The sequence below is a fragment of the Phyllobates terribilis genome, unplaced genomic scaffold (assembly GCF_046119375.1).
Source record: "Phyllobates terribilis strain yellow unplaced genomic scaffold, ASM4611937v1 Scaffold_1__5_contigs__length_1240528914, whole genome shotgun sequence".
NCBI classification, from domain to species: Eukaryota; Metazoa; Chordata; class Amphibia; order Anura; family Dendrobatidae; genus Phyllobates; species Phyllobates terribilis.
In genome coordinates this window covers 364,781,175-364,795,649 of record NW_027362761.1, presented here as the reverse complement: position 1 = coordinate 364,795,649, position 14,475 = coordinate 364,781,175, and the positions used below count along the sequence as shown (strand labels likewise).

Genomic DNA, 14,475 nt, shown 5'->3' with positions numbered 1-14,475 from the left:
ATTGGATTCAGGTCTGGTGACTGTGGAGGCCAGGTCATCTGGCGTAGCACCCCATCACTCTCTTTCTTGGTCAAATAGCCCTTACACAGCCTGGAGGTGTGTTTGGAGTCATTGTCCTGTTGAAAAATAAATGATGGTCCGACTAAACGCAAACCGGATGGAATAGCATGGCACTGCAAGATGCTGTGGTAGCCATGCTGGTTCAGTATGCCTTCAATTTTGAATAAATCCCCAACAGTGTCACCAGCAAAGCACCCCCACACCATCACATCTCCTCCTCCATGCTTCACGGTGGGAACCAGGCATGTAGAGTTCATCCGTTCACCTTTTCTGCGTCGCACAAAGACACGGTGGTTGGAACCAACGATCTCAAATTTGGACTCATCAGACCAAAGCACAGATTTCCTCTGGTCTAATGTCCATTCCTTGTGTTCTTTAGCCCAAACAAGTCTCTTCTGCTTGTTGCCTGTCCTTAGCAGTGGTTTCCTAGCGGCTATTTTACCATGAAGGCCTGCTGCACAAAGTCTCCTCTTAACAGTTGTTGTAGAGATGTGTCTGCTGCTAGAACTCTGTGTGGCATTGACCTGGTCTCTAATCTGAGCTGCTGTTAACCTGCGATTTCTGAGGCTGGTGACTCGGATAAACTTATCCTCAGAAGCAGAGGTGACTCTTGGTCTTCCTTTCATGGGGTGGTCCTCATGTGAGCCAGTTTCTTTGTAGCGCTTGATGGTTTTTGCAACTGCACTTGGGGACACATTCTAAGTTTGCCCAATTTTTCGGACTGACTTACCTTCATTTCTTAAAGTAATGATGGCCACTCGTTTTTCTTTATTTAGCTGCTTTTTTCTTGCCATAATACAAATTCTAACAGTCTATTCAGTAGAACTATCAGCTGTGTATCCACCTGACTTCTGCACAACACAGCTGATGGTCCCAACCCCATTTATAAGGCAAGAAATCCAACTTACTAAACCTGACAGGGCACACCTGTGAAGTGAAAACCATTTCCGGTGACTACCTCTTGAAGCTCAACAAGAGAATTCCAAGAGTGTGCAAAGCAGTCATCAAAGCAAAAGGTGGCTACTTTGAATAACCTAGAATATAAGACATATTTTCAGTTGTTTCACACTTTTTTGTTAAGTATATAATTCCACATGTGTTAATTCATAGTTTTGATGCCTTCAGTGTGAATGTACAATTTTCAAATTCATGAAAATAAAGAAAAATCTTTAAATGAGAAGGTGTGTCGAAGCTTTTGGTCTGTACTGTATATACTCTGGACAGTACCTCTTCTGCTGTCCTGTATACTGGACGTAATCCTCAGCATCTGTATTATTCTGTATATATATATACTCTGTACAGTACCTCTTCTGCTGTCCTGTATACTGGGTGTAATCCTCAGTAACTATATTATTCTGTATATATACACTGCACAGTACCTCTTCTCCTGTCCTGTATACTGGGTGTAATCCTCAGAATCTGTATTATTCTGTATATATACACTGCACAGTACCTCTTCTGCTTTCCTGTATACTGGGTGTAATCCTCAGTAACTATATTATTCTGTATATATACACTGCACAGTACCTCTTCTCCTGTCCTGTATACTGGGTGTAATCCTCAGTATCTGTATTATTCTGTATATATACATTGCACAGTACCTCTTCTCCTGTCCTGTATACTGGGTGTAATCCTCAGTGTCTGTATTATTCTGTATATATACACTGCACAGTACCTCTTCTGCTGTCCTGTATACTGGATGTAATCCTCAGTGTCTGTATTATTCTGTATATATACACTGCACAGTACCTCTTCTGCTGTCCTGTATACTGGGTGTAATCCTCAGTATCTGTATTATTCTGTATATATATATATATATATATATATATACACTGCACAGTACCTCTTCTCCTGTCCTGTATACTGGGTGTAATCCTCAGTATCTGTATTATTCTGTATATATACACTGCACAGTACCTCTTCTGCTGTCCTGTATACTGGGTGTAATCCTCAGTAACTATATTATTCTGTATATATACACTGCACAATACCTCTTCTCCTGTCCTGTATACTGGGTGTAATCCTCAGTATCTGTATTATTCTGTATATATACATTGCACAGTATCTCTTCTCCTGTCCTGTATACTGGGTGTAATCCTCAGTGTCTGTATTATTCTGTATATATACACTGCACAGTACCTCTTCTGCTGTCCTGTATACTGGGTGTAATCCTCAGTATCTGTATTATTCTGTATATATACACTGCACAGTACCTCTTCTCCTGTCCTGTATACTGGGTGTAATCCTCAGTATCTGTATTATTCTGTATATATATACTCTGGACAGTACCTCTTCTGCTGTCCTGTATACTGGGTGTAATCCTCAGTATTTATATTATTCTGTATATATACACTGCTCAGTACCTCTTCTCCTGTCCTGTATACTGGGTGTAATCCTCAGTATCTGTATTATTCTGTATATATACACTGCACAGTACCTCTTCTGCTGTCCTGTATACTGGGTGTAATCCTCAGTATCTGTATTATTCTGTATATATACACTGCACAGTACCTCTTCTCCTGTCCTGTATACTGGGTGTAATCCTCAGTATCTGTATTATTCTGGATATATACACTGCAGAGTACCTCTTCTCCTGTCCTGTATACTGGGTGTAATCCTCAGTATCTATCTTATTCTGTATATATACACTGCACAGTACCTCTTCTCCTGTCCTGTATACTGGGTGTAATCCTCAGTATCTGTATTATTCTGTATATATACACTGCACAGTACCTCTTCTCCTGTCCTGTATACTGGGTGCAATCCTCAGTATCTGTATTATTCTGTATATATACACTGCACAGTACCTCTTCTCCTGTCCTGTATACTGGGTGTAATCCTCAGTATCTGTATTATTCTGTATATATACATTGCACAGTACCTCTTCTGCTGTCCTGTATACTGGGTGTAATCCTCAGTATCTGTATTATTCTGTATATATACACTGCACAGTACCTCTTCTCCTGTCCTGTATACTGGGTGTAATCCTCAGTATCTGTATTATTCTGGATATATACACTGCAGAGTACCTATTCTCCTGTCCTGTATACTGGGTGTAATCCTCAGTATCTATCTTATTCTGTATATATACACTGCACAGTACCTCTTCTCTTGTCCTGTATACTGGGTGTAATCCTCAGTATCTGTATTATTCTGTATATATACACTGCACAGTACCTCTTCTCCTGTCCAGTATACTGGGTGCAATCCTCAGTATCTGTATTATTCTGTATATATACACTGCACAGTACCTCTTCTGCTGTCCTGTATACTGGGTGTAATCCTCAGTATCTGTATTATTCTGTATATATACACTGCACAGTACCTCTTCTCCTGTCCTGTATACTGGGTGTAATCCTCAGTATCTGTATTATTCTGGATATATACACTGCAGAGTACCTCTTCTCCTGTCCTGTATACTGCGTGTAATCCTCAGTATCTATCTTATTCTGTATATATACACTGCACAGTACCTCTTCTCCTGTCCTGTATACTGGGTGCAATCCTCAGTATCTGTATTATTCTGTATATATACACTGCACAGTACCTCTTCTGCTGTTCTGTATACTGGGTGTAATCCTCAGTATCTGTATTATTCTGTATATATACACTGCACAGTACCTCTTCTCCTGTCCTGTATACTGGGTGTAATCCTCAGTATCTGTATTATTCTGGATATATACACTGCACAGTACCTCTTCTCCTGTCCTGTATACTGGGTGTAATCCTCAGTATCTATCTTATTCTGTATATATACACTGCACAGTACCTCTTCTCCTGTCCTGTATACTGGGTGTAATCCTCAGTATCTGTATTATTCTGTATATATACACTGCACAGTACCTCTTCTCCTGTCCTGTATACTGGGTGTAATCCTCAGTATCTATCTTATTCTGTATATATACACTGCACAGTACCTCTTCTCCTGTCCTGTATACTGGGTGTAATCCTCAGTATCTGTATTATTCTGTATATATACACTGCACAGTACCTCTTCTGCTGTCCTGTATACTGGGTGTAATCCTCAGTATCTGTATTATTCTGTATATATACACTGCACAGTACCACTTATCCTGTCCTGTTGTCATAGTGGCAGCATTGAACTTCGGGAGGGTCATTATTGGTTTATCATTTTCTACGTCCCTATGGGCAAATAAAAATAAATCTTGAAAAACCTGTTCAAATGGATTATCCCAAGTTTGGGCGTTATCCTCTGTCTTCTGGATAGTAGATGAATTTCTGTTTGCTGTGGATCTGACCGCTGGGACCCCCATGATCATGAGAAATTAAGCTTTGAAGAGCACCGTGTACATACAGCCATGGTCGATCATATGCGCTGCCACGCCATTCACATGTGGCTCTTCAAATAACTCCTTTAAAGGGAATCTGTCTGCAGGTTTTTGCTACCTCATCTGAGAGCAGTATAATGTTGGCAAAGAGAAGTTGAATCCAACAATGTATCACTTAGTTTACTGGGTGCAGCCATTCTGACACAATCAGAGCTTTTAGATTTAGAATGAAGCAGAGTTGAGGAAGCTAACCCCGCCCACACCGGGCTCTGTATATACAATGTCCATAGACAGTGAGCTGCCTATCACTAGAGGGGGCATGTCAGACATGGTTTGGCAGCATGTATCAGTTGACACTTTCCTTTTAAAGAATAACCATCTTTTTACTTTTAATTTAATAAATCAATGATACACATGAAAATAGGAAACTTTGTAATATATCTTATAGAAAAATCTGCTTCTTTCGTCTCTTGAATTGATCTTTCATTCTCAACATTCTCAGTTAAAGGATAAAATCTGTGTTCTGTCCCCTTCACACATCCGTCTTTCCAGTACGTGTGGCATCCATTTTTTTCACGGATATCACATGAACCCATTATAACCTATGATGTTATGCCCATGTCAGTGTTTTCAGACGGATCGTGTGTCCTTGCAAAACACACAGAGACATGTTAGTTTTATTCTGGCAGCACGGATTACAAGGGCCAATACAACTGTGTGAGACCATGGAAAGCATGTACAGCACACAGATGGCATCAGTGTGTCATCCATGTGCTGTACATGTTAAAATTGCAAAGTATAGAAGAAGCTTTGTAATTTAATTCTTTCTTTATCCCTGATGGAAAACACTGATGGCACCAGTACAGTTTTTTCACGTACTGTCACGCTGGGTATGGGAAGGACCCAGCGTAAGATGACGGGAAAAGGGGGTAAGCCTAGCAACTAGGGAAAGGGAGACCCTAGACAGATCTAACAACACCCAGACTCCCCTACCGTCCCTAAATAGGTTCCGCACATATCGCCGAGCAGTATACCTTAGAACTGGCTGTCCCTAGAGCTAGGCCCTAGGAAGGGAGGGGGAGGGGTGAGCACTAGTCAACCCCACTGCAACTGAAGACAAACAAGGGAAACAGACAAGGGGATACACTTAGCTTTGAGAAGACACCAGAGAGGTCATGACTACAATCCACAAAGGAACTCCAAGAAGAATCTCGCCGACTGCTAGAACTCCAGACCTGAACAGAGAAATTTACTCTATCACCAGCGATTCTCTGGAGAAACTGAGGATATTTAAAGATCCAGCAAGGGCGTGTTAATTAGCAGAAGGTGGAGATTTTTTCTCAGGAGTGGGAGACAAAACCAGGTGAGGAACAGAGAAAAGGTATAATAGAAACAAGTCACCAAATCTGCATTTATCACCCACTCCTGGTTTTGGCTCCCACTCCTGTGAAAAAATACTGACCGAATACTGACCAAACACTGATAGTGGGGCCATGGCCATAGTCTGATACTGTGACGGTGTCAGTGTGTAAGGACACAACCCCTAATAGGTAATACCCTGTTGACAATTTATCCATAAAATTCAGTTAAGCATAACAGAATAATCATATAATGCAGATTGCTAAGAAAATATGCTCCAGAAAGATTATTTTGCGCAGTATATAAATATTTAGTAAAACAGACAAGTCAGGATAGATGCTTGGTCATCTCTAACCCCTTAATGTATTATTACGTAGAGATTAGGGATGAGCGAGTATGTTCTTTTAACCCTTTTGGCGAGCATGCTCGGGTGCTCACCGAGTATCTTCAGCGTGCTCGGGTGTTATGTTTTAGTCACGCCGTGCGCATGATTTGCGACTGTTTGACAGCTTTAATACATGTGAGGAATGCCTAAGAAATAGGCATTCCTCACATGTATTAAAGCTGTCAAACAGTCGCAAATCATGTGCATGGCGTGACTCAAACATAACAGCCGAGCACGCTGAAGATACTCGGAAAACACCTGAGCATGCTCGTAAATCTCGAGTAATGAGCATCACAGGTTCAAGTCCTCTAAGGGGACTAAAAAATGAACTAAAACTTTTTTTTTTAAATATAAAAGATAACAAATATATAAAAATTTTAATTACCCCTCTTTTCTTCCATTAAAAATAAAGAAATAAAAAACAAAGCAAACAGATTTGGTGTTGTCCTGTTCATAAAAGCCCGATCTATCAAAATATAAACTTAACTAACCCATACAATAAAAGCTGTAACAGGGACAAAAAATCAAAACAGCAGAACTGCAGTTTTTCGATCACCACTCTTCCTTTAAAAAATGCAATATAAAGTGATCAAAATGTTGCATGTACCTAAAATTGGTATCAATAAAAACAAACTGCTTGCCATACAAAAAACAAGCCCTCACACAGCTCAATTGATGTAAAAATAAAAATGTTAGGAATATAGGAAAATGGCGACAGAAACATTTTTTTACAAACTTCTACATTTTTGTTCATCACTTAAATAAATAAAAATCTTGGCAAGGTTGGTATCGTGACCTGAAAAATCATGTTCCATGGTCATTTTTACCACTAAATACTGTAGATACAAAACTAAAACAGCCACTGCGGAATTACATTTTTTTCACCATTCCATCCCACTTGAACTTTTTTTTCCTGTTTTCCAGTACATTATAGGGTAAAATGAATGTTGTCAAGAGGTCTAGGGTGCATGGGTTAACATATTCCAATTGCTGTGCATTTTGATCTGATCTAAAAAAGGAAAGGGCAAATTAATATTAATACTAATCTTCCCCCAACATATAATAGCCTTTGGGTGTCCACCTCTCACTCAGTAGTCATAAAAGTGTTTTGCCCCCTATTATTTTCCCCACAGTAATCACTTAACCCTTACTCCGCAGGGGACACTGTTCATTTGAAACAAGTACTGTAAATTATCCTCATTGTTATACATTAGTACCATTAGATAAAATCTAGTTATTTGACACATTTAATCTCATTAGCCTGATTAATATTGCTGCAGTGGTGGATATTATTGAGACTTTTGAATTGTCTTATAACTATATTTTCTAGAATCTTTAGAATTCTCATTATTACACATGGGTTTTGTGTATGCTTCAAGGTCTAAATTTGTAAAAACATTAACTATTAAATCCTATATCCATACAGACCCAGCTCCATTACTAGAAGCAGCACGTGGTTTAGAAGACCGGCTACAGCAACTTCAATGCATAGAACCTGAAAATAAAGCTGTAAAGGAAATCTGCCGACATTGGAAGAAGTATTCTGACTTTTTCTCTACGACTAAAGGTAATTGCACAGGCGCATGGTCTCTTACATCTGCATTTTCCCAATTCTGTCTAAGCTTAAATGATTCTATGTGCAAAAAATTGAGTTAAAATTATGTAAAAATGCCTGAACTCTCCTGTTTCTGACTCTTTTTTTTCCATTTTGTGCTGCTTTACTCCATTGCAGAGATATTCATATTTGTTGTTTTTGGAACTCAGTATGTGAAATCTCTGTTTGCAGACCACCTGGGCATTTCTTCAAAGTCTTCTCTGGAGGGTGTGTGTTTTCACACTTCCCTTCCAGACACTGTCAATCACAGCTACTGAGCTGTGATTGGCAGCATCTGGAAGGGAAGCGTGAAAATGCACACCCTCCAAAGGAGACTCTGAAGGAACACCTATTTGATCTGCAAGCAGAAATTTCACATGTTGCATTCTAAAAGCAACAAATGTAAATATCTCAGCAATGGAATGACGCAGTATAAAACAGAAAGAAGCTGCAGAGTAAGGGGAGTTCAGAGATTTTTACAAGATGTATAACTCCTAGGAAGTCCTGTGAAATCTGATTTTTTATACCAGTGATGGTCAACCCATCACATTATAGTAGCCTCAAATACACCCAATAACTCAAGGTGGACAGCTTAGTCGATTTACTAACCAAGATATCTCTAAGAAAAGGAATTTCTGAATTTGTATGTAATAATAAGATACTGTCCTTGGTAGTAACAGGATTTATCGCCCAAGGCCTATAGTAATTGCAGTTTTATGCTGTGCATTTCCTGTATTACTGGACTTCCTGGGAGATTATGACCAAGTAAACATTTTTTTTTGTTCCTATTATCAGGCTGTTATATTTGTAGTAGGAGTAAGATGGTAAAACTGCACTGATTTGTGCTGCAGATGATAGATTTATTGTAGTGAGTGTTTCAATTGATGTTTTAAATATGTGTTGTCAGCGAAGGAAATTGATTATTCTGACAAAACATAGAAGTAAGCAAAGATACAAAAGTTGATAATGCACCTCTTCATAGAACTTATAATTGGCATAATTAACAAATGAGAATGTCAATGCATCGTGTGTCCATACAGAAGGTGGTTTAATGCAGAGCAAGAGGTCAGTACAGGTTATATTTACAGACATGTAATACATTTAAAATGCACCAGTTTTAGAGCAGAACAAAAGTAAGACTTAGGCTCCATTCATTTGTGAGGTTTGGGCTTCTGTTTAATACAATGCTGTGCCAGATGGACACTGGCAACACTTGACAGACCCCATTTACTTATAAAGGGGTCCATTAGGTTTAGCAATGGTGCTCGTCATTCACTGCTTTTCACTGTCCTATTCGTTGTTGGTGTGCTATTTTTCCGTCAAAAACAACAGAATCTGTGGCGAATGCTCCACATGCGACAGATTTTTTTACCAAACTTTTTTCAACTGAAAACCAGAGTTATTAATTTGAATAGAAATTGCAGAAATCCCTATGCTTGTTGTAGCAACAGCCTGAATGTAACAATTTTTTTCAGAAATTACTTTAACAAACCTGCCAGTGATGCTGAAAAGTTGGTGAACCCTTCATAATATTCAAAATTTTGGAATAAATTTGACCTAAATTTTAAAACAAGTAAATAAAAGTAGATAAAGAGAACAAGATTTAAAAAAAGTCAAAATATTACTTTTTTAATTTCTTAAATTTTGAAAATGATCCCATATCACATGTTTGTAAGTGACAAAAATATGTGAACCTTTAACAGATAATGTAAAGGTGAAATTAGAGTCTGGTGTTTTCAATCAATCGGATGACAGGTGTGAATGGACGACCTGTTTTATTTAAAGAACAGGGATTTATCAAAATCTGAACTTCACAACATGTTTGTTGAAGTGTATCATGGCAAGAACAAAATAGATTTCTGAGAGCTTCAGATGAAAAGTTGTTTATTCTGATCAGGCTAGAAAAAAAGTTACAAAAACATCTCTAAAAAGTTTGGACTCCAACAATTCAGACAGATTGATTGTGCACTGATGGAAGAAATTCAAGACCATTATTCTGCTCCCCACGAGTGGTCGACCAGCAAACATCACTTCAAAAGTAAGTCATATAAAAATCTGTCAGGTGTCAATGGAACCCAAGATATCCTCTAAACAACTAAAGGTCTCTCTTACATAAATCAGAATTATTATTCATGAATCCATTATCGAGAGGACACTGAACAATAATGTCGTGCATGGCATGATTGCAAGAAGAAAGTCACTGCTCTCCAAAAATAACATTGTTGCTTGTCTGCCATTTGCTGTAAATCACCTGGACAAGCCAGATAGCTATTGGAACTATGTTTTGTGGATGGATGAGTCCAAAATAGAGCTTTTTGGTTTAAATGAGTAGCGCTATATTTAGAAAATGAAAAATACTGCATTAGGCCATGTGCACACGTTGAATAATTCATGAGTTATACCAGGAGTGGGTAAAAAATTCAGAAGTGGTGCACATGTTTTATTATACTTTTCCTCTGACTGTTCAATTCCTAATTTTGGCTTACAAATACTGAGGTAAAAATCTTACCAAATACTCAACATGTGCACGTGGCCTTACAGTAAAAAAAAAACCTCATACCTTCTGTGAAACATGGTGGTGGTAGTCTTATAGTTTGGGTTTGCTTTGCTGCATCTGGGCTCACGAAGGGTCGACATCATTGATGGAACAGCATATCCTTAAAGGAAAATATAAGGACACTCGTCCGTAAGCTGAGTCTCAAGAGAACATGGGTCATGCAGCATGATGACCCAAAGCAAACAAGTCGTTGTACTAAAGAATTGATAAAGAGGACTAAAGTTAAAGTTTTGGAATGGCCATAAGATAGTCCTGTCCCTAATCCTATAGAAATGTTAAGGAAGGACCTAAAGTGTGGAGGTCATGGGAGAAAACCTACCAACATAACAGAGTTGAAGCTGTTTTGTAGGACGGAATGGGCTAAAATTCTTCCAAGCCGATGTGCAGAACTAATCAACAATTACCGGAAAAGTTTAGATGCCATTATTGCGGCATAAGGGGGTCACACCAGATACTGAAAGCAAAAGGTTCACATATTTTTACCACTCAGATGTGAAATTGGATCTTTTTCATCAGTTAACAAATTGCAAAGTCTAATATTTTTGACTACTGTATTTTTCGGACTATAAGACGCACCGGACCATAAGACGCACATAGGTTTTAGAGGAGGAAAATAGGAAAAAAAATGTAAGCAAAAAATGTGATCATGATGCACTGTTGTGGTCTACTGCTGACACTGGTATAGGGGTAATGTCCCCCAATTCTGTTAATATCCTCCATCCTGGTATGTATGGCCCTTCCTTCCTTGTATACGTGGCCCTCATCCCCATCCTGGTATGCATGGCACTCCTTGATCCCCCATCCTGGTATGCATGGCACCCCTTGATCCCCCATCCTGTTATGCATGGCACCCATTGAGCCCCCATCTTGGTATGCATGGAACCCCTTAAACCCATATCCTGGTATGCATGGCACCCCTTGAGCCTCCATCCTGGTACGCATGGCACCCCTTGATCCCCCATCCTGGTATTCATGGCACCCCTTGAGCCCCCATCCTGGTATGCATGACACCTCTTGAACCTCCATCCTGGTATGCATGGCACCCCTTGATCCCCCATCCTGGTATGCATGGCACCCCTTGATCCCCCACCCTGTTATGCATGGCACCCCTTGAGCCCCCATCCTGTTATGCATGGCACCCATTGAGCCCCCATCTTGGTATGCATGGAACCCCTTAAACCCATATCCTGGTATGCATGGCACCCATTGAGCCTCCATCCTGGTACGCATGGCACCCCTTGATCCCCCATCCTGGTATTCATGGCACCCCTTGAGCCCCCATCCTGGTATGCATGACACCTCTTGAACCTCCATCCTGGTATGCATGGCACCCCTTGAGCTCCCATCCTGGTATGCATGGCACCCCTTGAGCCCCCATCCTGGTATGCATGGTACCCCTTGATCCCCCATCCTGGTATGCATGGCACCCCTTGATCCCCCATCCTGGTATGCATGGCACCCCTTTATCCCCCATCCTGGTATTCATGGCACCCCTTAAACCCCCATCCTGGTATGTATGGCACCCCTTGATCCCCCATCCTGGTATGCATGGCACCCCTTGAGCCCCCATCCTGGTATGCATGGCACCCCTTGAGCCCCCAATCTGCTGCCCACGAATAAAATAAACAATCATACTCACCTCCTCTCTCCTCCAGCGCTGTCCCCCTCTGCTGCCGACACTCTCACTGTGTGAGCCGCGCATGACAGGGCACGCATGGCGTCCTTGCCATGCGCTCTCACACAGTGAGAAGCTGTGCTGGAATAGTCACTGCTCCCCACGCCGGGACTGTGTGCGTGGGGAGCAGTGACCATTCAGTCTCTTCAACAGCCGGCACACTATAGCCGTAGCTACAGTATGCACGTTATTAAGGAAAATACATGTTCATTGCTCCCCAAGCCCATGGGCGTGGGGAGCAGGGAATATTCATTTTCGGTAGTAGCGGGCACAGTGTAGGCTGCAGCAGGCGGCTGCTGCCTCCTGTGCCACGCTGATCCCCCGCTGCCGCTCCCCCACACCCCCACCACGCACAGCCATAGTATATAGATATATAGTATTCGGACTATAAGACTCACCCCCCACTTTCCTCCAAAATTTTGGAGGAAAAAAGTGCGTCTTATAGTCCGAAAAATACGGTAGTTTTGTTTCTCTTTATCTGCATTTATGACTTGTGTGAAAACCTGATGTAGTTTTAGGTCAAATTTATGCAGAAATATGGAAAATATTGAGGGATTCACAATCTTTCAAGCACCATTATATCTTTAAAGATTTAAATTCAAAGGATCATCCAGCAGAGATGTGGGAAGATCATTGTCTTGTCCTTTTATTAAGTACTTTGTCTTCTACCTACTCTTTTACCTGATTTTATTCCATGCTGGATCCATTGTCATTTGTGGGGAAAAAATATGAAACACAATTCTAATAAGAAAAATATACCTCCTTGAACAGGTCTTACCTAAGCATGTCTTTTATTTATTGTATGACGAGATGAGAAACTGCCTCACAAATTTGACTTTGCTTATCTCTTAAAGGGAACCTGTCATGTGCAATAATGCTATTAGCCTGGAGATATAGGGTTAATCTGCAGGTTAATAGAGTTATGGAGTTGTCCAGTAGCAGTACAGAAAGTACAGCTCCCGGGAGCCACCAGCTTTCAGTCATGCAGGCGTGCCTGGAGCGATTACAGTCACCGCTCACAGCACTGAGACTGGAGGCTATAAGCATTGCGTGGCACCGATTGACATTCAGCTCAGCGGTGCATCAGCACAGAGCTGGCTATCAGTCAGTGCTGGGACATGCTTACAGTCGCCGTTCTCAGTGCTTTGAGCAGTGACTGTAATTGCTCCGGGCACGCCTGCGTGACTGAAAGCCCTCCCGAGTGAAATAAAGTTCATTTTCTACCAGGTGCTGTAGTTTCAGTACTGCGGCACACCACCTTCATAATGCTGTTAACTTGCAGATTAAACCAATATCTGCAGGTTAATAGCGTTATCAGACATGACAGGTTCAATTTAATGAAACACTAAGGTCAGATGTCTGTTCTGATCTTTACAAAGAGCTACCTTTAGAAGTTTCAAAGGCTCGATTTAAAGAAAAGGCTATAAAAAATCTTAACCAAATCATCACTGATTCATAGTTTCTAACTAAAATAAAGAATTTTATACTGAAATATCAATTGTTCTTATATTTGCTATTTATCAAAATTACAACTATACTCATCAACATATAAATGGCAACACCAAGAAGGAAAAATTGTGGAATTATGAAAATCACAGGATTAATAGACATGTTACTGATATACAAACGATGAAACAAAAGGAAACAAATTTTTCAAAATATCTAGATATTCAGTATTGAGTATGAGCACCACAAGCAGATACCCATGCACTTACACGCCTTCATTAATGATATTAATGATATGAATGGTTATTTGAGGAATGTCCTTCCACACTAAATGCACTGGGACATGTAAATCAATGACGTCCCAGATCTGCTCAATGGGAGACAAGTCCAGAAATTATACAGGCCATGGCAGCATGTTCAGGCCATGCAGGCTACTCAAAGTACCAAGAGCAACAATGGTCTGCATTGTATTGTCGAAAAATGGCTCCTGGGACACTTTTGAAAAAAGGCCGTACCATTGGTTCTATCATTGATCCATTCTATACTGCAATTAAAATTGGACATCACATACCAAACCTAAGGCATCAAACATTATCTAGGCAAACCATCAGAAGACATTTGCACAACATTGGACTATGAGCCAGATGTCCAGCTACAGATGTTCTATTGACTTGGGTGCAACTGCTATCAAGAGCTGTCATGGTGCAAAGCAAGAAGGAAATAGAGTTTGGAATGGAAGTCTAGCCTCTTCAATGATGAGTCCTGCTTTTGTATTAGATGCAAAAATAGTTGTAGACCAAGTGGGCAACGCAATGAAGAGGCTTTCATTGCGGAACGTCACACTGATCCTCATAGTCTTCATTCCAGGTACACTAACAGCATTGGCATTACATTGATTTGGTTGTGGAACCAGTAGTATAGCCATTTCTCTAAAGCATCCCAGGAGCGATTTTTCAACACTAACACCACAGGCCGAATGTTGCTTGTGCTTGTGGTCTAAACATGCTACCAAGGCCTGCAGCATCTCCAGGCTTTTCTCCCATCAAGCACATCTGGGACAACATTTGTCTGCAATTGTACAAGGGACTGCCAGCATTGGATCTTGATGAT

At 40.5% G+C, this 14,475-nt stretch overlaps 1 protein-coding gene across 4 annotated transcripts in view; it reads left to right on the top strand.

The window, feature by feature from the left end:
• CUX2 (cut like homeobox 2) overlaps positions 1–14,475 on the top strand; it is a 642,716-nt gene that overhangs the window by 462,592 nt on the left and 165,649 nt on the right. For all 4 annotated transcript variants that reach the window (XM_073676344.1, XM_073676345.1, XM_073676343.1 and 1 more), the window contains one exon: positions 7,520–7,660. In XM_073676344.1, the coding sequence (XP_073532445.1) occupies positions 7,520–7,660 (141 nt within the window). The remainder of the gene's footprint in view (positions 1–7,519; positions 7,661–14,475) is intronic.